This window comes from Nannobrachium achirus (assembly GCF_963921795.1).
Source record: "Nannobrachium achirus genome assembly, chromosome: 20".
In the NCBI taxonomy this organism is placed as follows: Eukaryota; Metazoa; Chordata; class Actinopteri; order Myctophiformes; family Myctophidae; genus Nannobrachium; species Nannobrachium achirus.
Genome location: NC_137827.1, coordinates 16,626,506 through 16,651,990, shown reverse-complemented (window position 1 = coordinate 16,651,990; position 25,485 = coordinate 16,626,506). Strand labels below are relative to the sequence as shown.

Below are 25,485 nucleotides of genomic sequence, written 5' to 3'. Positions count from 1 at the left end.
ATCGGGTAGTTCCAAATCTACAAAGCAACTTGTAAGTAGTAAAGAGTATAAAGAGTTTAAAAAGGTGCAATATTTGAGTTTATATTTGAGTTTGACCAAAAGTATACTTCAAAATTGTACTAACCACTAAAACCCCAGCGTCCAGAACAGAAAGGACGCTAGCATAGAGCCAAAGTTACTTTCCACCACTGTCTGAGAACAAATAGTCATTGTTGGGTGGAAACCTTGTATGTCCATAAACGTTCGTTTTGTATTTGTAGTTTTAAAAATGATTTAAAATAGTAAAGCACACAACGCCTCGCATCGTGAGGCGTTGTGTGGTTGTAGATCTGCTATTTTCACAAGTTTTGTGCGACAGTCTTGTATGATGAAACTTTACAAAAAACTAAAAAACTAATTTGAAACTTGAAGATACAAGGTTTCTGCCCGACAGTGACGAAATACAAGACAGAATTTAAAGGACCGCCGTCTCTTTCAACCAGAAGCCTTTCCACTTCAACGTGAGGTTTTGGGGACGCTGTGACCTTTGGTCTCAGTGGTCAGACGGAGGACAGGAGGCTAAATGCTGTGTCAGAGTGTCTGCGTGGACAGGTAGGTGGCAGGGACCGTACAGTATGTCCCCAGGCTGTTTAAACACCTGTTGGCTAATGGCTGTCCTTAGATGACCATCTGCCAGCTGGAGACACTGGATAACAGACACGCACGCGCGCACGCACGCACGCACGCACGCACGCACGCACGCACGCACGCACGCACGCACGCACGCACGCCAAGAGGTGACTCATATTGTCCTTTGCAAAACATGGAATGCTTAACTTCAGACAAACACACAGCGATGCTCAAATCAAAGAACTTTTGATTTGCCAGTGTCCCTGTGTGTGTGCGACGTGCGTGTGTGTGTGTGTGTTCATCTGAATGTGCGTGCGGTACGGTACTCAGTGATGGTAGAAGTACTCACATGTTTTACTTAAGTACATGTATCAATACAGCAATGTACTGTAGATATACTCTGTTACAAGTCAAAATGTACTTGAGTAAAGGTACAAAAGTGTCAAAAGCACCTAGTAAAAGTACTCATTATGCAGAATGCACACATTATCAAGTCTAAAATATATAAAATGATTTCAGGTGTATACTGTATAAAGTATATCGTCACTGTCAGGCAGAAACCTTGTATCTCCAAGTTTCAAATTTGTATGTTTCTTTTTCCATAAATGAAAGCCTCCATCATACAAAGGTGTTGCACAAAAGTAGTGAAAATAGCAGATCTACAAGCATGCAAGTGTATGTTGTCCCACCTCTCCAGGGCCCTCATCTCACTGGAGTGTCTCTCGGTGGCCATCTCCAACAGCTTGGTCAGACGCTGTCCCACAGGAAACAAAAAGAATAGTGGAAGAAGTGGCACAGTCAGTGTTTTCCATGTCAACACGAACAACATTTGGACAATGTAATTTCCTCGATTAAAATAACACCTAAACTCCTAAATAGGCTATAGATCACATGATGAACAGAAAAACAATACATAATACAAAGCATTAGCAAGTCGAGGCGCAAATGCCTACTAGCAGACTTACTTAAAACTTGGAACACATAATCATAAAATAAGCTCTCATCCATGCATGCAGAAAACACACTAACTATCAAACACATTCATGTAACCTGTCACCTCCTACACAATAGGAGGCAAAAAATAATAAAAAATCCACAACAGAAGTGAGTGAGTTCCAGGACCATGGACAGTTGCTCAGCAATCAGCCAAATCAATACAAATACAACAGACCTATATGTTTTCTTTATTGATTTTACGATTAGAAGAGCTGAGGGCACTGATAGTGACCTGCATTACACTTCCTGAGAATGACGCCCTTCCATTCATTTTGCTCACGTTACGCCCGCTGATGTGAACCTCCATCTCTCCCAGAACGGCATAAAACAAATCTGACTGCATTAACATTTTTAAAACATATTGAAATGAACAGGTACTGGCCAATCTGGATGGGGGGCACACAGTCCAATCTGGAGGGGCACCCTGTGGCGCCAGCAGAACGCATTGCATCAACAAGCTCGTAGATTGTCTCTTTTGTCTATTCACAAAGGATACTGTATAGTAGGGCATTAATGAAAAAGTACTCAGTCAGACTTCATTACACAAGTCGACTCTCACCAGAGAAAGTGGAAAGTCGAAGTTGAAAAAAAAAAAAAAAAATCTATTGTATGCGAGGCGTTGTGAGCATGTAGATCGGCTATTTTCACAATTTCTGCCTCTATATATGTGACAATTTGGACAGTGTTTAATTTGTCATTTTAGAGCCCCTCAAACCAATGGCATGACCTGAGGCCACAGTGGCCTTAATGCCCCAGCCCAGCTGACTGTACTACTTTCTCCTCTGTCCCTGTCTTGTCAATATGTAGGCACCAGTGTCTTTCTTGTCAAAGACACCAGTGTCTTGTTGAGTCCCCATTTTTAAACCAATCCAGTATCTTTGATTTGTGCAGGACTGAGCATCAGATTGTAAATACCCATTTATTTATTTCACAGCAGATATTCTACATATTACATTTAACCCTTAAATTCAATTAATTATTTCAATGGACTAAAATCTTGTTTTATTTGATGGCCTTCCTGCCGTGGCATTTGGCCTTTGTGCCCGCAAAAAATGTACAACACCAAAGGCCAAGTGGCCTTGCCCCTAAAATTATGAAATTCCAGGCCTGCTCTATACACTTGGTTTGTTTACAGTTGAGTGAGAAAACAATGTTTCACATTAAGTTAATCCTCTGAGGACCCCCCAAAATAATTGGGGGGTCGTGTGTGATGTGATGACGTCATCAAACGATAAAGTCGACTTCAACTCAACTTTTTACTGAGTGGAGTCGACTTGCAAAAATCACAAGTCGTTAATGCCCTAGTGTATAGGGCTGTATAAGTGGTTTTCAATATGCACAGCTTCTTCTTATTTAATCCAAGCGGTGCACCCAGTGCAGAACTCCCCCCTCCTTGTTCATTTGCATGCACTCTGACTTTTAAGTATGCCAAAGCTCTCGTTGGCCGCGCATACAAGATGCCCTCTGTCACCTCGCTCCAGTCATACCGGTGCGATGTGGACTAGCACTCTGCCTCGGAGAGGTTTGCAACCCTTCCAAAATTACCTGATTGACCTCTCAATCTCCTGCAGAGCCCTCAGTTTATGCTAAGAGCACCCCAGAGCCCCCGAGGCTGATGGGTAATCAATAGAGGCTGTAAAACTCTGGATGCTCGCCTGCGGCCCTGGCGTCGCACGGCACCAGAGAGCTGAGGCGAGGAGGAGGGGTGCACCGATGGGGGAGCACAGAACCAGTACAAGTAAAAGTCTGGTAGCACAAAATGCACATACACTTACAAAATGAGTGGCATCATAATTTACTTGAAGGAGTAGTTCTCCCCCCAAAATCCTTTTTTTCTATTGATTATTCATGCCATGGAGACTTGAGTTCAATAATATTTTTATTTTCTTGTTGCAAGACAAAACTTACAATAAATGTACTCCCCATTGATTACGGACGGGCCCAGCCGGAATCAATGAGGGTAAATCTACTATAATCATTTTTTTGTCTTAGGAATACGACGAAAAAAACTACAAATATTATTGAACTCCATGCAGTCTCCATGGAGTGAGTAATCAATAAAAAAAAAAGTCATTTTGGGGGTGAACTACTCCTTTAAAGTACCAAAAGTAAATGTACCCATTATGCAGAATGTCTCGTTTCACAGGTTATTGTATGTCTAAAATGTATAAAAATCTTTTGTAAATAGCAGATCTACAGTACAAGCACACAACGCATCACATTGTGACGTGTTGTGAGCTTGTAGATCATAGCTTGTAGAACATAGAATGTATGTTTTGTACTCAAAATCCACAAATTAACTAACTAAAGTTTTCAAATAAGCAATATTTGCTCCTGAATAATTTACCCCCCCTTTTATTATGCAGAAGTGTGACAGACAGCACAAGTGGAGTCATGCGTTTAAAAATTGTTTAAAATTTGCATTAAAGACTGTATCTACATAGGGTGACAACTTGGGTGGCAATTCATTGTCATAATGGCATGATGGCCGCTGTGTGAATATGGTTTATTGGGCTGACGATGAAGCCCATGGAGGCGTCTCACCTCGGTAGCATGCTGCTCCCTCCTCCTCTTCACGTGGTCGTGATGCTCCTCCCACAGAGCTTGTAGCTCCGCCTGCAGCTTCTCCTTCTGCTCCTGGACGCGCTCCCTCTTGACGCCAGAGTCAGTGCTGTCACTAGAATTCCTGGGGGGGGGGGGGGGGGGGGGGGGGAGAGAGACACAGAGTCAGTGCTGTCACTAGAACTCCTGGGGGGGAGACACAGAGTCAGTGCTGTCACTAGAACTCCGGGGGGGAGACACAGAGTCAGTGCTGTCACTAGAACTTCTGGTGGGGGGAGACACAGAGTCAGTGCTGTCACTAGAACTCCTGGGGGAGACACAGAGTCAGTGCTGTCACTAGAACTCCTGGGGGGGAGACACAGAGTCAGTGCTGTCGCTAGAACTCCTGGGGGGGAGACACAGAGTCAGTGCTGTCACTAGAACTCCTGGGGGGGAGACACAGAGTCAGTGCTGTCATTAGAACTCCTGGGGGGGAGACACAGAGTCAGTGCTGTCGCTAGAACTCCTGGGGGGGAGACACAGAGTCAGTGCTGTCGCTAGAACTCCTGGGGGGGAGACACAGAGTCAGTGCTGTCACTAGAATTCCTGGGGGGGGGGGGGGAGACACAGAGTCAGTGCTGTCGCTAGAACTCCTGGGGGAGACACAGAGTCAGTGCTGTCACTAGAACTCCTGGGGGGGGGAGACACAGAGTCATTGCTGTCATTAGAACTCCTGGGGGAGACACAGAGTCAGTACTGTCACTAGAACTCCTGGGGGAGACACAGAGTCAGTGCTGTCACTAGAACTCCTGGTGGGAGACACAGAGTCAGTGCTGTCACTAGAACTCCTGGGGGAGACACAGAGTCAGTGCTGTCACTAGAACTCCTGGGGGGGAGACACAGAGTCAGTGCTGTCGCTAGAACTCCTGGGGGAGACACAGTGTCAGTGCTGTCACTAGAACTCCTGGGGGGAGACACAGAGTCAGTGCTGTCACTAGAACTCCTGGTGGAGACACAGAGTCAGTGCTGTCATTAGAACTCCTGGTGGAGACACAGAGTCAGTGCTGTCACTAGAACTCCTGGGGGGGAGACACAGAGTCAGTGCTGTCACTAGAACTCCTGGGGGAGACACAGAGTCAGTGCTGTCACTAGAACTCCTGGTGGAGACACAGAGTCAGTGCTGTCACTAGAACTCCTGGTGGAGACACAGAGTCAGTGCTGTCACTAGAACTCCTGGGGGGGAGACACAGAGTCAGTGCTGTCACTAGAACTCCTGGGGGAGACACAGAGTCAGTGCTGTCACTAGAACTCCTGGGGGGGAGACACAGAGTCAGTGCTGTCGCTAGAACTCCTGGGGGGGGGGGGGGAGACACAGAGTCAGTACTGTCACTAGAACTCCTGGGGGGGGGGGGGAGGGGGGGGGAGAGACACAGTCAGTACTGTTACTAGAACTCCTGGGGGGGAGACACAGAGTCAGTACTGTCACTAGAACTCCTGGGGGGGGTGGGGGGGGGGGGGAGAGACACAGTCAGTACTGTTACTAGAACTCCTGGGGGGGGTGGGGGGGGAGACACAGAGTCAGTACTGTTACTAGAACTCCTGGGGGGGGAGGCACAGAGTCAGTACTGTCACTAGAACTCCTGGGGGAGACACAGAGTCAGTACTGTCACTAGAACTCCTGGGGGGGGGGGGGGGGGGAGACACAGAGTCAGTACTGTTACTAGAACTCCTGGGGGGGGGGGGGGGGGAGACACAGAGTCAGTGCTGTCACTAGAACTCCTGGGGGAGAGACAGAGTCAGTGCTGTCACTAGAACTCCCGGGGGAGACACAGAGTCAGTGCTGTCACTAGAACTCCTGGGGGAGACACAGAGTCAGTGCTGTCACTAGAACTCCTGGGGGGGGGAGACACAGAGTCAGTGCTGTCACTAGAACTCCTGGGGGGGGGAGACACAGAGTCAGTGCTGTCACTAGAACTCCTGGGGGGGGGGAGACACAGAGTCAGTGCTGTCACTAGAACTCCTGGGGGGGGGGGGGGGACACAGAGTCAGTGCTGTCACTAGAACTCCTGGGGGGGGGAGACACAGAGTCAGTGCTGTCACCAGAACTCCTGGGGGGGAGACACAGAGTCAGTGCTGTCACTAGAACTCCTGGGGGAGACACGTAAGGAAGAGTGTCAAATGCAGGGAGACATTACATACAATACCGTAGGAGTAAGACGTAGGGTGACATACTGTAAGATGGACATGTGGTGAACTTTTATATTTCAAGGACGGTTTGGCAGTTTGATATGCATTACAGAAGGTCACAGACCCACATAACTCAGAGAGAATACCAATGGAAACAAATGGACACGTAAGGGTCCATTTGTACACTCTCAGAGTTACAGACCTGTTTTGTCAATCATTTAGCTGGGGAGATGCAGCCATGTTTTGATGAATTCAGTATGTTTCATATGGAACAAAATCTGTGAACTGAGAATGTCAACAACTGTAAAAAACTAAACTAAACTACACTAAACTAAACTAAACTAAACTAAACTAAACTAAACTAAACTTCTTCAGACCTCACCTCAGGCCCTAGCACTCCTCACTCCTTGTATAACTTATTGATGCTACAGTAGTTTACTATGCAGATACTGTATATACTGTATGTTGGTTACTTGTTCACGTTTGTGTTACTTAGATTTGATTGAACACAGATCAAAGTAATTTAGATAACATGTTGTTTAGACTGGGTGCTAGGTTAATTGTTTACGTGGTATCTATTGCAATCTATTTGAATGTGACCATTTAACTTGTTGTTTATTGACTAGACTAGAATACATGGCATGCTTACTCTGATCTTGTACGTAGCTCTGGACAAGAGTGTCTCCTTAAAGGACTAAATTGTAAACTGTAAGGGGAAAAAATGTGCTTGTTTTCCAATGGAAGGGGACAAATTTGCTTGTTTTCCAAAAAGAACAAAAGCATTTGCATCAAAATAGTACAAAATATCTTAAAAAAAATAGCCAACCTATGGGTTCACAATGCATCGCATTTGCAACGCGTTGTAAGCTTGTTTTTGAACAGCCAATGTATAATGTAAGTACCGGTAATAACTAAAGTGTTAAAATCATTGTAGTGAAGCAAAAAGTACAAAAGGACCCCCAAAGTTATTATGTATTTTGCAGCGGACACCCATCTGAAAATATTTTTGTTCCAGGGACCAGATTTGAGTTAAAAATGTTTGCTTTTAAAACATATTCAAAACAAATCTTCACAAAGTAGTGGAGTAGAAGGATAATGTATGAACAAGTAGAAGTACCCCCAATAATTTTGTCCTTACTGTACTTGACTAAATACATTTTGTTACTTTCCAGCACATGGGGGATGAAGAGGTCAGGGTAGGACTGGACCACTGTAGGGAAAGTCGTGACATAGCTTAACCGTGTTTACTCAATCATGTAGCATTGTGCACTTGCCATTATAAGCCACTTGTGCGAACCTCTTAAATGTGACTCATGTTTGTAGTTGTATTTTCGTCCACTGGCATTCCGTTCTCCTAGAAAAGCACATTTAGCTCTTACGCTTTTTAAATTATTATGCTCCAATTATATGAAGTGAGCAGAACAACCGCAACTTCATTAGTGGCAGACTATAATGCTGTAAAAGAGGCCATTTAAAGGACAAAAACAGGATGACCCTATATATTTTGCTGTGTGTTGAATAGCGAAAATAGGCGATCTACAGACTCACAATGCATCACATTGCTAGCTTTGTTTGTAGCCAACGTTCGCCCATATACAGTATAGTGACATACCCAAGCTGGGTGGTGACCAGCTGAAGTTATCCACACCCGCAGTGTTGCTGTATGGTAAATAGGGGAGGGGATGATTAAAGCAGTGTATTTCGTTTGGCCCTTTTGAATCTGCCTTTTGCTGGACATTAGTACAAAATAGAAAAAGTACAAAACTATGGCACTACCTCTATGTTTTTGCGTAAATGAATGCCCTACTTCGTCACACTGCATTGCTTGTGGAGATATACTTTTGTGTGTAGGCCCTACGTTTGCGTGTGTATGGGTTGGGCACAAAAAGTTTGAACGAAATACACCTACTCTTTTTTCTTCAGCGACGCCTTCTTCTTGAGGGCTTTGAAGGCTTCAGAGTGTTTGTGAAGGAGGTCCTCGCTCTTCTTCTGGAACCTCCTGTCCAGCTCCTTCATGTCCTTCTCCTGGTGCTTGGTGGTCTTCAGGTACCTCTTGTGCTGTGTCAGTTCCTCGCAGGTCACCGTGGATGGCTCTAATGGGGTTGGGGGGAAAATACAAACAGATATAGACGGTGACGCTGTAGGGCAGTGGTTCTCAACTTTTTCAGGCCGTGACCTTCCCAAAAGAATCATACAGTAAGGGTAATTGCACTGGGGACCCGCCACCCTGACAAGCACTTGGAAATGTAGGAGTTGAGGCATTACATTTATTTTGACAAGGTTCCACAGAGAAATATTGAGAAAGTACTAGCAGAACAAGCATTGTGAGGCGTTGTGAGCTTGTAGATCGGCTATTTTCAAAATTGTTGCCTTATTTGACAATTTGGCCAATGTTTGACCAGTTTTTATAGTATAGTTTGTTGATTACTTTTGATGCAGTAAAGTTTTTTTCTTTCTTCTTTTGAGGTATTTAAAAGGTCCTAAAAGTCCTTAGATTGTCAGTTTAACTGTCACCTGGGGATCCCCCAAAATCAATCCGCTTTAAGCATTGCCCTAGGGCAATGTCACGCAAATGTCGCTGAAATAGCTACCGGTAATCCACAGTCAAGCTCACAAAGTGGTGTGGTGCGTAGATCTGCTATTTGCCAAAATCTTTACACATTTTATAAGTGAAAGTGAACGTGCTAAAGTCTGACAGTTGGTTTAATAAATATTCAACCAATTTTATTTTTTAATTTCCTGAAAAGCAACTGCTTTTTTTTACACACGTTTCCAATGATATGCTGCATCAACACACACACACACGCACCATATCTTCAGAACATTTTCTTCAATATTCTCCCACCCGATGACATTGACTTGAGTGTTATTCTTAGGCCTACGTCTATTAAGGAAAGAACTCTGAAGTGCTCTGCAATTTTCATTTCAAGTCGAGTCGTCCCCTAGATTGGATGGAATTGGAGAGCTTGGCGCCACGTGATGTGGTGAGGCACGTGAATCTCCTCTACGCGGTTATACCTGCTTACCTCCGTCTGACGGCGGCTGAGGTGAGTCATCTGAACACGCAGGCACAGACAGCTCACATGGAACAGCGGCGGCGACACCGACAGCAGCCGCCACCGCCGCAGGATTGGCCTCCTTCCCCTCCTCCACAGCAGCGGGATCCATCTCCGGGTTATTGGCCACATCCGTGCCGAGGGTCTCGTCCGAGCTGGGCTCAGGCTCTGGACTCGGCTCCCCCTCCTCGGGGTCTCCATTCAGTGCTTCAGGATCTGCCTGGGGTTCTTCTGATTGTGGCTCCGCTGTGAGGTTGTTATAGTTACCAAATAACAAATTGTCACTGTCAGGCAGAAAACCTTGTACCTCCCAAGTTTCAGATTTGTATGTTTTTTTTTATATAAATGAAAGCCCTACATCATACAAATGTGTCGCACAAAAGTAAGGAAAATAGCAGATCTACAAGCACACAACGCCTCACAATGTGAGGCGTTGTGTGCTTGTAGATCGGCTATTTTGTATTTTCCCTATTTAAATCTTTTTTTAAATCATAACAAAAAATGACATACATTTTGGACATACAAGGTTTCCACCCGACAACGACAAAATACTAGAGTTGAAAGGAACATTTTATTTTTAGCTACTATTCCACTAAAGTCAGAATGTGTTCCGGTGCCTGTATCATTTTGGCATGAGTGTCGGCGGCAGACAGATCGATGTGTTATTTGTTCAATATTACCGCCTAATATTGTGGGTGGATAATATATGGGTGAATCTTATCTTCCAATATTTTAGCTGTGTCAGTTTCAAGACCTGTTGTCAAAAAATATCAAAACTCTTTACAAATAGTCAGTTTTCGAATCTCAACCCAAACAAATACCCGATATTACAATAAAAGAAAAAAGAAACTAATAAAACATAAAAATAAGCCTTTGCAAAACAAATACAAACTAACCTAGCAACAATAATAACCTTGTGAGCTTGTAGATCTGCTATTTTCAATCATTTTACTTTTGGTACTTTAAGTACTTTTTGATGCCAATACTTTCATACTTTTACTCAAGTACATTTTGAATTCCGGACTTTTACCTGTTACAGAGTAGTTCTGTATTGCAGTATTGATACTTTTACTTGAGTAAAAAAAATTGAGTACTTTTTCCATCACTGAGTAGACGTAAAAGTATTGGAAAGGCTGCTTAATAACCTTGCTCTGCGCCTGCGGTGGTGTTCTCAGTATCAGGGGTGGGATCAACATCCGTGGCAGGTTCAGGTTCAGCTTCGGCTTCAGGTGTGGGACCTACTTCCACAGTGGTGGGGTCTTCAGCGGCATCAGAACTTTGGGGAGGGTCTTCAATGGGTTGGGTAGCATCTGTAGTGCTGTCACCCTCTCCGTCGGGCACATCATTAGTAGTATCTGCGGATTGGGTCTCGGCCTGGGCTGCAGAATCCTCAGGGGGAGGTACAGAGTCCTGTGTGTCTGCAGTCACGTCAGCCTTCTCTTCTGGAATGGTGGCGACTTCATTGTCAGGTTCTGGGAGAAGAGAATGACAACAGAGAAAGCACTGCTGACGTCATGTCGTAAAAGGTAAATAAGCATAAAGTAAGTCAAACGTAACTAAGCAAAAGTAACTAAGTAACTAAGGTTTCTGTTACTTTACAGCTTTAAATTTCAGAGGGAAATATTTTTTACTCTACGTCATTTTTTTACAATTTGAGTTAGTTGGCAGATTCAGATTACTGTTAGATTCAGTTAGTGTGTTAGTTTTAATTGGACCTGGCTTTTACTGGCAATGTGGAAAGGCCAACAGCTTAGAAAACACCTTCAGATGGTCTGTCCAAGGACCAGTCTCAATGTCTAGTGTGACAGACACAACCTGCATGCACATCAGCCTAGATGAGGACACTCAGATCTCAAAACAGAGGCTCTTCAGAGCTTTGAGCAGACAGTAACGTTCCAACGTAGGGTAAGTGATTTGCTTTGGTTAAAATAAGTGTCTATATTCTACTCATTGCTATAAGAATGTTTGTTCAGTAACAAGAGTCTCCCTGTCTCTCCAGCTCTTTAGTAAACGGAAAATGCATTTTCAGGTCAGGATACCAGGATTTTATATATCTTATCAAGATAGAGAACTCAGTCAGGATACACGGATTAAACAAGTGGAAGGGATGACACATACAGTATGAGCAGACAAAACTGGAACTATAAAAATGAAGCCGATAAATTGGTACTCTCTAATAGCATAAAATATATGTTGTAGCCCCACCTCCACCCTACGAAATAGGGGTCCCTGCTCCATCTCCCCATCAGTTTGGGGGTCCCTGGTCTGAAAACATTGAAGACCCCTGCTCAATAGCAATGACTACTATCAGAATATGTGCTCAATTTGATTTAACCAAACCAAACATGCTATCAATCGATAAGACGTTTGATCAGGAAACAACATAAATCAGGAGTATTACTCTATACTGGGAGTCTTCATGAAACACAAAAACATAACAAGAAGAAACATAAAAGAAATACTGCTCTAACATCCTAAAAAAACATCATGTCAGCATAAAGTGCTTGTCATTACCTGCAGCAGAGGCTGTGCTGTTCTGAGCCCCAGCGTTCTCAGCAGGGGTTTGGACCACAATGGGCATCTCATAGGGGGAGATGTAGTCTGATGATGACGGCTTTGGTACAAACAAGGACAAGGACATCACATTCTACAAAAGAACCCACAGCGCTTCCAGGAAGAGGTTTAACCAGAAAATGTGTGCGCAGTCTTCTGGCAAAATGTGTGCAGACCAGTGGTGGAAAGTAACTAAGTGACTGTACTCAAGTACTGTACTTCTAAGTACAATTCTTGAGGCATTTACTGGAGTATTTCCAATGTTCTGTACTTTTATTTCTAGTCCACTACATCTCGATCTCAGAATGCAAATATACTTTTACTCCACCACAATTTACTTTTTGGTAACTAGTTACTTTGTAGATTTAGTTTATTATTACAGAACAGCTCTATATACATTTGAAAATAGCCGATCTACAAGCTCTCAAATTCGAATGAAATATGAAACATCTTGCTTGCAAAAAGCATGTTTTGAAGAAAGCACAAAGGGGTGTAAAATCTGGTCGGTTAAAAACGGATGAGGTCTGTATGGGGAGTTGTACTGTAGCATGATCCAAGGGAATCCAGTGAAAAAGAAAACTGGATTGTACGACCTGACCTACAGTATATGGTTCAAGAGTTATAAGCCAAAAGGTGAAGCGGCCTGTTATAACGCCACCATGAAAACAGGGGCAAAAACATAACATCTGAGAGAAAACTTAAGCCTTATTTACTAATAGGTCGCTACACAAAATTACTTCAGAATTGGTATATTATTGTTCTGTGTATCGTTTACAGTACCTTTGGGTTCTTCGTTGTCTTCTCTTCACCCTTTGTGGGGTTGAATAAGGCATCTGTGAAATCTGAGGTGGGATCAAAGGACTGCATGAGTGTAAAGGTCCACATCCATTATTAAACCTGAATAATGTGAGTCTTTGCATACACTTTTGCACATGCAGATCATATGTGCATACATACAAAAACAACTCAGAGAGTGGGTCCATTTCGTTCCGTTTCTACATTAATACTCAAGAGTTTACAATGTAAGCTGTAAAAGGGTTTGTGTGTGAAATGAGTGGCTATAGACAGTCATTTGCCCAGCTGTGTGCTTACACACACGCACGCACGCACGCATACACACACACACACACACACACGCACACTCATTAAACTCAATCACAGATAAGAATTCAAGTTGTGTGTAGTGGGCGATTGTTGGGGCAGAACAGAGCAGGGAGCGGCGGTGCACCTGCAAAGGCAGCGGGGATGTAGTCCTTGACCTCGATGAACACGAAGAGAGCTGGCAGCGTGAGCGCCATGTTGCTCTCACTGCGCAGGCAGATGTGCTGGAAGCCTGCGGAGGAACAAAAGCAAGCCCCTCAAGTATTTGGAAGATGAGAAAAATTCTAAAGTAGCGGATCAACAAGCCCAAAACGCGACGCTTCGCAACGCTTACGACAGGGGTGTCCAAGCTTTTTTCCAAGGGGGCGATATCAGAAAACATTGAAACACCCAAGGGCCGACTATCTGCTGACATAATGCACTTTTGGTCAGACCCTGACAAAGTCACATACGTACTGTGTGCATTCAAATGACAATATTTTATTTAACACTCAATGGTCTTTTGTCAGGTGTGTGCTCTGATCAAAACACAAATAACTCACATTACCAAATGTAACCAGACTTGCAAGGTAAAAAATAGCCTTTCTTTGACCCCTTCAGAATGCGACAACAGGGAACTAGGAATCCTGACTAATTATACTCTAACATATTCTTGTCTGGTGGGCCGTTAATTGCGACCGTAGGGAGCATTTACTATCAAAACCTCCGCGGGCTGTCCGTCCGTCTGTCCGTCCGTCTGTCCGTCCGTCTGTCTGTCACACGTCACACTTTTGCCCTGCTCATATCTCCACAACCGTTGCCCCCATCCATGCCAAATTTTGCACACACACTCCTTACCTGCCAAACTACAACCTCCAAGGACCCCCGGAGATCCAGGGACCCTCAGGTCCCTGGGGGACCCCCAGGTGTAAAAAATGACCAAATGTGCAAAAATGACCAAATGACCACCCCAACGGGGCTGCTCACGGGGAATTCCTGGGGACCACCCACTCCTGGTGCTCCAGAATGGATGCAAAAGTGGTGACGCCCCCAGTGGAGGACCCCCTCCACTGCAGCTCACATAAAATGCTGTAACTCGGGCTGGGAGCGTCCGGGAGAGCCGGGGCCGGTACCTATTCGTCCGCCAAGGCAACGCGGAGACCCCACCCCTCATTTCTCACATGGCCCTCTTCTAGCGCCACCTTCAGGCCCATTTTTAAAACACATTTTTGGCCACTGCTCCTACAGTTTTTGCCATAAAATCACGCAAATCGCTACAAGGTATGTCTACACTCATGTCATCAACATGGATCAGGGAGATTTTGGAAAAACAAATTTTTGCCCAAATTTTTGCCCGATTAGGGAGTCTTACTGGTAGTACAATTTAGGAATGAAGCCGCGGGCCACATGTGGCCCCCGGGCCACACTTTGGACACCCCTGGCTTACGAGCTCAAACTGTGATGCTTCGCGGCGCTTAAGAGCTGGCACATCTGCTACTTTTGATAGTTTTGTGTGACACTGCAGTATGATCAGTTATGGCATTCATTTACGAAAAAACACAAAAAGTTTGAATATGGGGATACTGCTTCTGCCCGACAGCAACGACTTAAAGACCTAAAGACTGACCTGGCTGTCTGCACTTGGACTGGATGGGTTAGATTAGGGTATGAATATAGGCTATATAGGCTGGTATAAATATAGGCATGATGTGTGCAATCTATCACCCATACAATGCACATACTAGCAGATATACAGATACACATACAGCATGTATGCTGTATGTGAGATGACTCCTCAGTGTTCATTATCCATGAGTGTACAAATGGACCCTTACGACGAGTTCCAGTATGTTCCATTATGTACACTCTCTGAGTTAAGTGAACACTCAGGAGTTCACAGTGTACTGTGTCAGAGAACTTGAAGGACCTTGTGCCGTTTACTTTAAGCTGAGTATTTATAGCTTCTGATCTTTTATTTTAGTTTTTTTCCCCCCCTCAGACTTCTTCCACTGACCTGATTGGATGGCGTCGACGGGGAGGATCCGGTGTCCCAGGAATTTACCGTTCTCTTCGTGGACCACGAGTCTCAGCGCGGCCATTTCGGGGAGCAGGATCTAGTGGTGTTCACCATAAACAGCATCATAACACTCACCATAATGCATTAACCAAGTGAACCCCACACTGTCGCTATTCTGGGGTGAAAGTTCAGTGAAGGTAGCAGGTCTAAAAGCTCGCAATGTGTTGCAACGTGGCGCATTGTGAGCTTGCAAATCAGCTATTTTCGGTAATGATATTTAGTGTCGAGCAAAAACAGATGAGACCCCAGTCAACTAAGTCAAAGTATTACCTGGACAGATCCATTTGTGCCTGAATGCTTTTGATGAAGGATGGATGCACACACTTGATTTGATAAAATATAATTCGGTATTTGTGTGTATTACTACTGCATGTATACGTGTATGCACACTGATGAAGACTTAAACACGAGAAACGTTAAGTTTTGAGCATTCAATTAATGGGATATTTCTATTTCCACTATTTTTGAAAATGTTTGAAAATATATGGACATTTTTCAACATGGAAACGATTATGACGATTATGTCAAATAATTGTGATTATGTCAAATAATTGTGATTATGTCAAATAATTGCGATTAGACGATTATGTAATAATTGTGACAGGACACATTCACTAACAGACAGACAGACAGACAGACAGAAAGACGCACACCTTTTCAAAGACAAAGGGTTCCTCATTCCACACGGGGTTGATGGCGTTGGGCACGGTGGACCACTTGGTCCTGTACTTCTTCTTGGGGTCTCCAGGCAGCCCGATCACCTCCACCTCCACCCCTGTCTTCACGTTCTTGTCACTGAGGAACTGGCCTGAATAGATCTGTCGGGAGGAGGACAGGAGTCTAGGAGCTGGGTTGTATCGTTGTTGTCGGGTGGAAACCTTGTATGTCCAAAACCGTTCGTTGTGTACTTATCCTTTTAAAAATGATTTCAACTAGTGAAAACAGCTGATCTACAAGCACACAAGGCCACACACCGCCCGTCTGTCAGTCAGTTAGTCTGTCAGTCTGTCCGTCACGTCACACTTTTCCCCTACTCATAACTCCGCCACCGTTGCCCCTATCCATCCCTTCATTTCTCACATGGCACTCTTCTAGCGCTACCATGAGGCCGATTCTTGCAAAACACACTTTTGGACACTGCTCCTATAGATTTTGGCCTAAAATCACACAAAGCGGTACAAAGTATCTCTAAGTCATGTCATCAACATGCATCTGTCCCATCTAGCGCCACCATCAGGCCGATTTTTGCAAAACACATTTTTGGACACTGCTCCTACAGATTTTGCCCTAAAATCACGCAAAGCGGTACACAGTATCTCTAAAGTCATGTCATCAACATGGATCTGTCCCATTTCCCATATTCCCTCCTGATTTGCTACCATTGCCTTCTAACATTTGTGTATGCGACCTGACGGTCGCTTATCTCCCGAATCCCGATTAGGGAGTCTTACTGGTTGATAGAAAAAAAGAAATCCGTTTTTGGGTGAACTAGTTGTTAATTAGACAAATCAATTTAGTTCGCACTGATTCATTAATGTATGACAAAATTGGACACAAAGGGAAACAATCTAAATTATTTGATGAATCAAAGAATAAATCTGTAGAATAATGGTTAAGAAAAGAAAATATATGATAGTTGCAGCCCTAGACACGTGCAGCACTGTGGACATGTGGCGGACACAATGCAATGGATATAAAAATAGGTCTCAGTATGACAGGTATCACTCCCACACACAGCAGGGGGCTGTATGTATTCTACTTAATCCAGTATCTGGCTTAAAGTCCTGTTCGCAATTTGGTGTTAGGGGAGTTTCTCACCTGAACTGAGTCAGTGGGTCCCTAGACATTAAAAATCACAGAGGTGCTCGTCCGCCATAGTGCCAGGAATGGCGCAATGGCCAAATCAAATATGGCTGCCATCGGCTATGATGAAAATCCAACTTTTCTGTTTCTGGGTGTATATGCACATGTAATACCTCTATTTGGACTAATTGTGGTGTGGGGAATTCATTTCTGATATTGTTTTGACCATTTTGGGCGATTTGGACCTCAAAAGGTCATGGTCAAGGTCATTTTGCTATTCCGAAGACCGTGGGCCATAACTTGGCCATTGTTAGGAGTAAAAACAGGTGCAGTAGGTCTAAATCAACTAATGCTGACATGTATAATTCATTTATGACATTGTTTTGACCATTAAGGATCATCTTGTCTTTGAAATATCAATGTCAATGCCATTTTTCAAAAACGATTTTGTTCATTACTTGCACTTTTATAGTATTTTGTGAAAGTTTGTTACTATTTTATAGTAAGTTTGTTTTGTTTATAACAAAAGACATACTAGTGAGAAATACAACAAGTAAGCATCCACATTTAACTTTAAATTGGGGTTTAAAATGGGTGTTTAAATGAGCAAATAAGACTATTTACGAATAAAAGTGACAAATAAAATTACACAACAAAATCACACACACAATTAAATAACAATTTCCCTCAAAGTGCACCATATTGGGATTGTGTGCATGCAAGTTAGTATGAGGTGTTTTTACAGGATTGATTTGGCATTGTTCCATGGCAAAATATGATGCACAGAACTCCATCAGTGTCGAGTGTCTTGCTTCAGAAATGGCAGGAGTGTACTAAAGTCAAAGTGCTCCTTCCATCCATCAGAGCTTGACATTGACTTTTTGAGGCAGTTGTCCTTTGGACAAGTATATTTCCCATTCACTTGTCCGGAGACAAAAGTCACTTGTCCGGATAAAAATTTCATACATTGAAATAATAACAAAAGGACGGCTAATGACCCCCCTTGCTCCCTCCACTCCATAGTATGGGCACTTGTCCCGGACAACAGGACAAGCCTTTATGTCATGCCCTGTTCCATGTTCCATTGGTTCTAGTCTTTCCTCAGGTTCCTTGGCTGTTCAAGCAGGTGGCAAGAAATGCGCTAGAAAGGTGCCTTGTTGGTCTCAGCAGTTGTACTTCTCTGCTACCAATACTGTGTCTTGTTCTGTCAAGGTCTTTGCCTCTCCAAAGTTTGTTAGACATTGTACTCGGTCAGAAGCCATAACTACATGTTTAATCCTCACCTGGCCCATGCAGTCATCTCCTGTCTCCAAGGCATATGTGCCTTGATCACTGTCTTGGCTAGTGGTGCTCCAAGATGAGACTGCTTGATGCAGTGCAAGTGAGTCTCACCAGTGCCATACTGCTGCCAGATCTCCTTCATCCCCAGTGCTTGGAAATATGGGGTGTAGTATAGCAGTAATGTGAAGGAGACAACAACTCTCTGGGGTCCGCTCATAGTTCCGACATCCCATTATTCTGACCATTAGGTTAGTGAAGGTTAGGGATAGGCTTAGTTATAATGGAGGCTGTACATGCACCAGGTGTCAGCCTCCTTAATCCTATTCAAGATGTCTGGGATCTCTTCTCCACTAGCGACATCATCAACAGAGACAACAGAGCTGATAATGGTAAATGGACTGCATTTACAGTATATAGCGCTCTTCTCCAAAGCGCTGTACAATGTATTTCACATTCACCCATTAACACACACATTCACACATACATTCACACCAAGAAACCATGCAAGGTGCTCATCGGGAGCAGTTAGGGGTTCAGTGTCTTGCTTAAGCACACTTCGACAAATAAGCAGGAGGAGACATAAATCGACCCTGGAACCTTCAGATTCCAAGGCAGCCGTTCTACCTACATCGCCACAAGCTTGAATGGCCACCATATTCCGAACACACAGCTGGAGAGCTGTTTGTTCACCTCAGACACCCAGAATGTGTAAAGTTGATGAGGGATGGGTGCGTCTATCGACTCTGTTATCTCTGATGATGATGAGTGGCTCCCTGCAAAAGGGGCTGGAGATGAAGAGATCCCAAAGATTGAACTAGATTGAGGAGGCTGTCACCAAGCTGCTGGTACATGTGGAGTCAACTGGCCCTATTATAACTAAACCTACCCATAACCCTAACCTAATGGAGGGAATAATGGGTCGCCAGGATTATGAGTGGACCCCAGAGAGTTGTCGTAGTGATACTTCCAAGCACTGGGGATTAAGTAGATCTGGTAGCAGTATGGCACTAGGTGTGCAGCGGCACATGCTTCTACAGCATCAAGCAGTCTCTCATCTTGGAGCACCACTAGCCAAGACAGTGATCAGGGGACATATGCCTTGGAAACTGGAGATGACTGCATGGGCCAGGTGGGGACTAAGCATGCAGCTATGGCTTCTGACCGAATACAATATCTAACAAACTTTGGAGAGGCAAAGACCTTGACAGAACAAGACAGCATTGGTAGCAGAGAAGTACAACTGCTGCCTGAGACCAACAAGGCACCTTTCTAGTGCATGTCTTGCCACCTGCTTGCAACAGCCAAGGAACCTGAGGAAAGACTAGAACCAATGGAACATGGACGGATGCAAGGAACACTTCGACTCTCGAGGATATGGCTGCCTTGCTGAATACATCCTGTAAAAACACATCATACTAACTTGGATGCACACAATCCCAATATGGTGCACTTTGGAAATTGTTATTTAATTTTGTGTGTGCTTTTGTTGTGTGATTTTATTTGTCACTTTTATTCGTAAATAGTCTTATTTGCTCATTTAAACACCCATTTAAAACCCCCCTTTAAAGTTAAATGTGGATGTTTACTTGTTGTATTTCCCACTAGTATGTCTTTTGTTATAAACAAAACAAACTTACTATAAAATAGTAACAAACTTACAAAAAATACTATAAAAGTGCAAGTAATGAACAAAATCGTTTTTAGAAAATGGCATTGACATTGATATTTCAAAGACAAGATGATCCTTAATGATCAAAACAATGTCAGAAATGAATTATACATGTCAGCATTAGTTGATTTAGACCTACTGCACCTGTTTTTACTCCTAACAATGGCCAAGTTATGGCCCACGGTCTTCGGAATAGCAAAATGACCTTGACCATGACCTTTTGAGGTCCAAATCACCCAAAATGGTCAAAACAATATCAGAAATGAATTCCCCACACCACAGTTAGTCCAAATAGAGGTATTACATGTGCATATACACCCAGAAACAGAAAAGTTGGATTTTCATCATAGCCGATGGCAGCCATATTTGATTTGGCCATTGCGCCATTCCTGGCACTATGGCGGACGAGCACCTCTGTGATTTTTCATGTCTAGGGACCCACTGACTCAGTTCAGGTGAGAAACTCCCCTAACACCAAATTGCGAACAGGACTTTAAGTCAGATACTGTATTAACTGGAATATGTCTGCTCTTGACTTAGAGGAACAAATTAGCAGACGGCCTCAGTTGAACGAGGCGAACAAGGGCACTCTACACTAGCCACAAGCAGACACACACACACACACACACACACACACACACACACACACACACACACACACACACACACACACACACACACACACACACACACACACACACACACACACACACACACACACACACACTGTACATAATGAACCAATTAGACACAACCAAGGTTGACACATACAGTATAATAATGATGCATTTTGTGAACTCTCAGATACACATGCACGCACACGTGCACACACTGGTGATTGTACTTTCAAAACAAGTAGAGTAGGGAAATAGCCGCCGGCGGTACACCTGCTTCTCCAATAAACAATCCAGCCTCCAGTGATTGGTTTGCGTAGTGAGGTTTTCACAGGGACAGGATGAGTGTGAGTGGTGGAGAGAGAGACATGCCATGAATTTAAATGATGTGTTTCAACCACTTGAACCCCAGTATGCACATTCTGTGGGGAACATTTTCCAAAAATAGCAGATCCAGGCCTACAACATGTTGTAGACCGGCTATTTTTGGCAAAAGAGATTTGTAGATGAAGTGGTTAAAGATGGGATGGCAAGATTTTTTCCAAAAAAAGTGTACAGAAAGTGTTAAAATTAGGTTTTTATGTGGCCACACCCACCAGTTCATTAAGTATGCCTGGTTGTCAGGTGGGTGGTGACACAGCTGAAGTTATCCACACCCACAGTGTTGGGTGTATGGTAAAAGGGGAGGGGTTTATTTCACGATGTCATTAACTCAGTGTTTTTCAGTTGGGCCTTTTGACTCAGAGGCTTTCAGGAAGTAACCAAAAATACACAGGGAAGGCAAATTTACAAAACAGAAAAAGTATAAAACTATGGCACCACCTCTTTAAATGTCTGAAAATACACATTGATATGATTCCCAAATGTAGTGTAAACAAAAACAAAAAAAAGTGTCATCCTGTCACAGAGAATGGGTCAAACCTGCCTTTATGGTCAGTGTGTTGGCCACGATAGTGTCAATCCTGTCGCAGAACGGATCAAACTTCTTGTCACTGCGAACCATGACATCATGCTTCAGGAGATAGCCACTCCTCCCGTTGTACTCGAACAGGGCCATGTTCAGCTGCATGGGGAAGTCTGACAACACACACACATCAATGACAACAGACATGAGCGACGGACGCACAGTATGTAACTTTTACTACTTTTTATTGGTTCAATATTATTTTAACCAACACACAGACGTAAAGGGTGTTCAATAGCACATATTTATGAAAAAAAAGAGGGCCAATCGGGTGGAGTTAGCTGGTTTGGCAGAAAGTGTGGAGTTAGGAGGTTTTGTCCCAAGCACTTTTTACTACTTTCCATTGGTTCAATATATATATATATTTGTTTAAGATTTGTTTTTGGGCTTTTTTATGCCTTTATTTGATAGGATAGTAGACTGACATGAAATAGGGAGAGAGATGGGGAATGACAGGTGGCAAAGGTCGTCCGGATCGGGAATCGAACCGGCGACGCCAGCAGGCATCATAGCCTAGTATGTGGTATGCGCCTTGACCACTAGGCCAGCGGGCGCCCCGGTTCAATATTATTTTAAACGACACTGAGATGTAAAGGGAGTTAAAAATGGAGTTAAGAGGTTTTGGCCAGACAGTGATGCACTTTTACCAGCAATAACCCAGGTAACTTCTCCTTTGGACATTTGTACATTATGAATGCGACCGTCAAAGATTCTTTTTAGTATCAAAACGTCTACCTCATGTCCGTCCGTCAGTAGCCTCGGAAACCCAGACTTTTAGTCCGTCAGTGAGTCACGCTAATACGCAACATTTCGTTGCCTATCGACTTCAGTTCCTCCCTCCCAAGGTTCCTCCCCCCTTGTTCCATCCATGAAGGCAGGTCACAAGTTTTAAGTAACACATTTCGTGTAACACTCACTCACACGGGTCTGTGGCGCCTGTTGATTGGCTGTGGCTTTCACAGACAGCTCAGATTGCTGTTTAACACGCTGTTTAACGGAACGCAGCTCTGTCAACTGGGGCGCAGTTCTATAACACGTTGTTTAACCTGGACCCTGTGTGTCTGTGTTTGTGTGTGTGTGGGTATGGGTGTTGTTTCGCTTCTCGCCCTTAGGGCATCTTACTTGTATGCATTATTGTATTCAATCCATCTATCAATCAAAAGCAGTCATCAGCCACTGAGTAGTGTGGTGGTGTTCACCTGCATAAACACATTGCCCTCTCGCAGTACTTTGGTGTGTTTCCACTGTTCAGAACAAATCTACCAAAAACAACAGTGAAAACACCAAAATACAGCGAAAGGGCCACGTGTTTCTGCAGGTCAACTCCACCACACTATGTCCAGGGGCTGATAACTGCTGGTAACCTATAGAGCAGTGGTTCTCGACCTTCTCAGACTGCGACCCCCAAAATAATCATATTTTAACTGGGGACCCCCCACCCTGACGAGCACTAAGAGTTGAGGCATTACATTTTGTATAACACGGTTCTATTGTGAAAATAGCAGATCTACATGCTTGCGTTGCGAGGCGTTGTGAGCATGTAGAAATGTCTAAAAATACCTTAAATTGTCACGTTAGAAATGTGCAGATACCCTCTATACACTTAAACTTTATGTTGGTTTGTTTACTGTCGAGTGAGAAACCATGTTGCACATTAAGTTAATCATCTGGGGACCCCCCAAAATAATTTGTGGACCCCCCTGGGATCCCTTTTTTTATTGTTTTGTAATGTAAACACAGCAGGGCAAAGTTACATACTATGCCTTTGAACAACTGACACGTTAATGACAAAGGACACATTAACTTTGATGACAACAGACAGTAGACATATCCATGACAACAGACAGTAGACATATCCATGACAACAGACAGTAGACATATCCATGACAACAGACAGTAGACATATCCATGACAACAGACAGTAGACATATCCATGACAACAGACAGTAGACATATCCATGACAACAGACAGTAGACATATCCATGACAACAGACAGTAGACATATTCATGACAACAGACAGTAGACATATTCATGACAACAGACATATTCATGACAACAGACATATTCATGACAACAGACATATTCATGACAACAGACACATTCATGACAACAGACATATTCATGCCTCCTCCTTGTCAGGGGACTGAGGGGAGGCAGAGCAGTGGAGCATTTTGCAAATAGGTCACAAAGGTGCAACACTGACCCACTGTGGTGAAAAACAGAATGACAACCTCCAAATCAGCCTATGTAAACAGATGTTAGGCTCCATTAGGATATGATGATAGTCAAATGTGAGCCTTGAACGGGAACGTCCCCTCAGATAATAACCAATCTGAAACAAATGATGACTGGAAGTCTTTGAATATTTCAAATCCTTCTATGATGTTATGTTTCTATAGTTTGTCAGTGGTGCTCAAACCTTTTCATGTGAAGGACCCCCAAAATGATATGTATTTGGCAACTGACCCCCATCTCAAAATATTTAGTTCCAGGGAACCCCCAGAAGCAAAATGTGAGTTACAAATGTTTGCTTAGAAATACACATATTCAAAGATTTGCACACATTTTCACTACTTTAAAAAAAAATTGCAGATCTACAAGCTTGTAGCGCTGCACTCGGTGCCATGCTGTGAGCTTGTATATCTCCTATTTTCCAATAGGTAAAGTATTTTGTGTCCAAAAACTGAAGTTGCAATCAAAGGCGCTATGGAAACCCTGTTCAATCTATCTACTGTAATGGTCAACCACATGCCCCCAAACAGAGACATCTGCTCAGCTACTGTGAGATATTCACACAAAGGCCTGACTGGCCATCAGTATCCAGAATGTGTGTCTATTTCCTACCCATAGTCTGGTAGTTGAGTGCCACCATCTGGCAGCCTGCGTTCCAGAAAGGCTGGGGACTGTAATTGGAGGAGTCGATTCTGGTTCCTTTAGGGTAGATCCTGCTCATCTGTCTCTTGTTGTACCTGGAGGAGCTGGTTAAGGATCATGGATGGATCTATGAGCGTGTGATGGATCACAGACGCGACCGCTGCAATCCTTACATTTTCGCCATTCACAGTGGCTGTAATTACGGTTGTACGGCCTGTTTGTATCAGCGGTTCGCAAAGTGGTTTGACCACTTTAACCTTATTTTATGAAGCTATTCAAAAATAGCTGAAGCTCGCAACGTGTCACCCGATGCCATGCTCTGAATTAAAGATTTTGGAAAAAAAACTTGATCAATCATTTTCAACAACATAAACCTTCTATTATGGCACAAACAGCTATATTTTCGTCCGTGCCTTACCCCTTATCTCTAAACTTCTGTGCCCCTTTTTTACCATTTTGAAAATCTTTTTAAGATACTTCAAATAGCCGATCTACATTGACACGTTGTCAGCTTGTAGATCAGCTATTTGAACTATTTAAAAATGTGTTTCAAAATAGTAAAAAAAAAGGCAAAGAATTTTAAGGATAAGGGGTGAGGCACGGAAAATAGGGCCCAAAATGTTTTCGGATGAGGGCCCATGGGATGAGGGCCCATGGCCAAGTGAAAATGCTTGAGAAGCAATGATTTAGATGCAACATCACAGCCGCCCACCAACAATCAGATACACAATATTCAGTTGTTATACTGTGTCATTAAACGGCTTTGTTGAATCCTCGATTTCGATTGGTCAACCATGATGGCATCCTGCATCCTCCTTGGCCACTACTCTCTCTTGTCTGCAGTGCTATGGAAGCCAAAACTTTTAAGCTATTAACATTTCAAAATCAATATTTCGTGTCAAAATTATCGATTTAGCTCTTAAGTAGCCGTGTAATAAGCAGGATATCGCGTGGACATTATTGGAAAATAAAGCCCATGATGGCGTTGCATCGGTCCTGCTTCACCCTGTCAGGGTTTATTTTCCAATAATGTCCGCCTCACTGTGCATTATCGCTTACTTGTTCACTTTACTACCATTACGGTCACCGCCACTGCATTTGCCTGCCCTAATTATATATGTAGTCTCTCGCACACGCACACACACACACTGCCTGCAATGTTCCTACTGCAGCCATTAT

General features: G+C 43.6%; 1 protein-coding gene across 1 annotated transcript in view; it reads right to left on the bottom strand.

Moving 5' to 3' along the window:
* The window catches only part of plcb2 (phospholipase C, beta 2), a gene marked incomplete at both ends in the record, with an annotated part of 50,497 nt that overhangs the window by 5,781 nt on the left and 19,231 nt on the right, over window positions 1–25,485 (bottom strand). Inside the window, 17 exons of the mRNA XM_080750861.1 lie at window positions 1,299–1,363; window positions 4,150–4,291; window positions 4,406–4,471; window positions 4,910–5,146; window positions 5,296–5,454; window positions 5,956–6,123; window positions 6,247–6,294; window positions 8,243–8,426; window positions 9,360–9,635; window positions 10,535–10,861; window positions 11,904–12,003; window positions 12,723–12,784; window positions 13,171–13,275; window positions 15,037–15,136; window positions 15,753–15,917; window positions 21,392–21,543; window positions 24,277–24,401. Of these exons, the coding sequence (XP_080606987.1) occupies window positions 1,299–1,363; window positions 4,150–4,291; window positions 4,406–4,471; window positions 4,910–5,146; window positions 5,296–5,454; window positions 5,956–6,123; window positions 6,247–6,294; window positions 8,243–8,426; window positions 9,360–9,635; window positions 10,535–10,861; window positions 11,904–12,003; window positions 12,723–12,784; window positions 13,171–13,275; window positions 15,037–15,136; window positions 15,753–15,917; window positions 21,392–21,543; window positions 24,277–24,401 (2,481 nt within the window). The remainder of the gene's footprint in view (window positions 1–1,298; window positions 1,364–4,149; window positions 4,292–4,405; window positions 4,472–4,909; window positions 5,147–5,295; window positions 5,455–5,955; window positions 6,124–6,246; window positions 6,295–8,242; window positions 8,427–9,359; window positions 9,636–10,534; window positions 10,862–11,903; window positions 12,004–12,722; window positions 12,785–13,170; window positions 13,276–15,036; window positions 15,137–15,752; window positions 15,918–21,391; window positions 21,544–24,276; window positions 24,402–25,485) is intronic.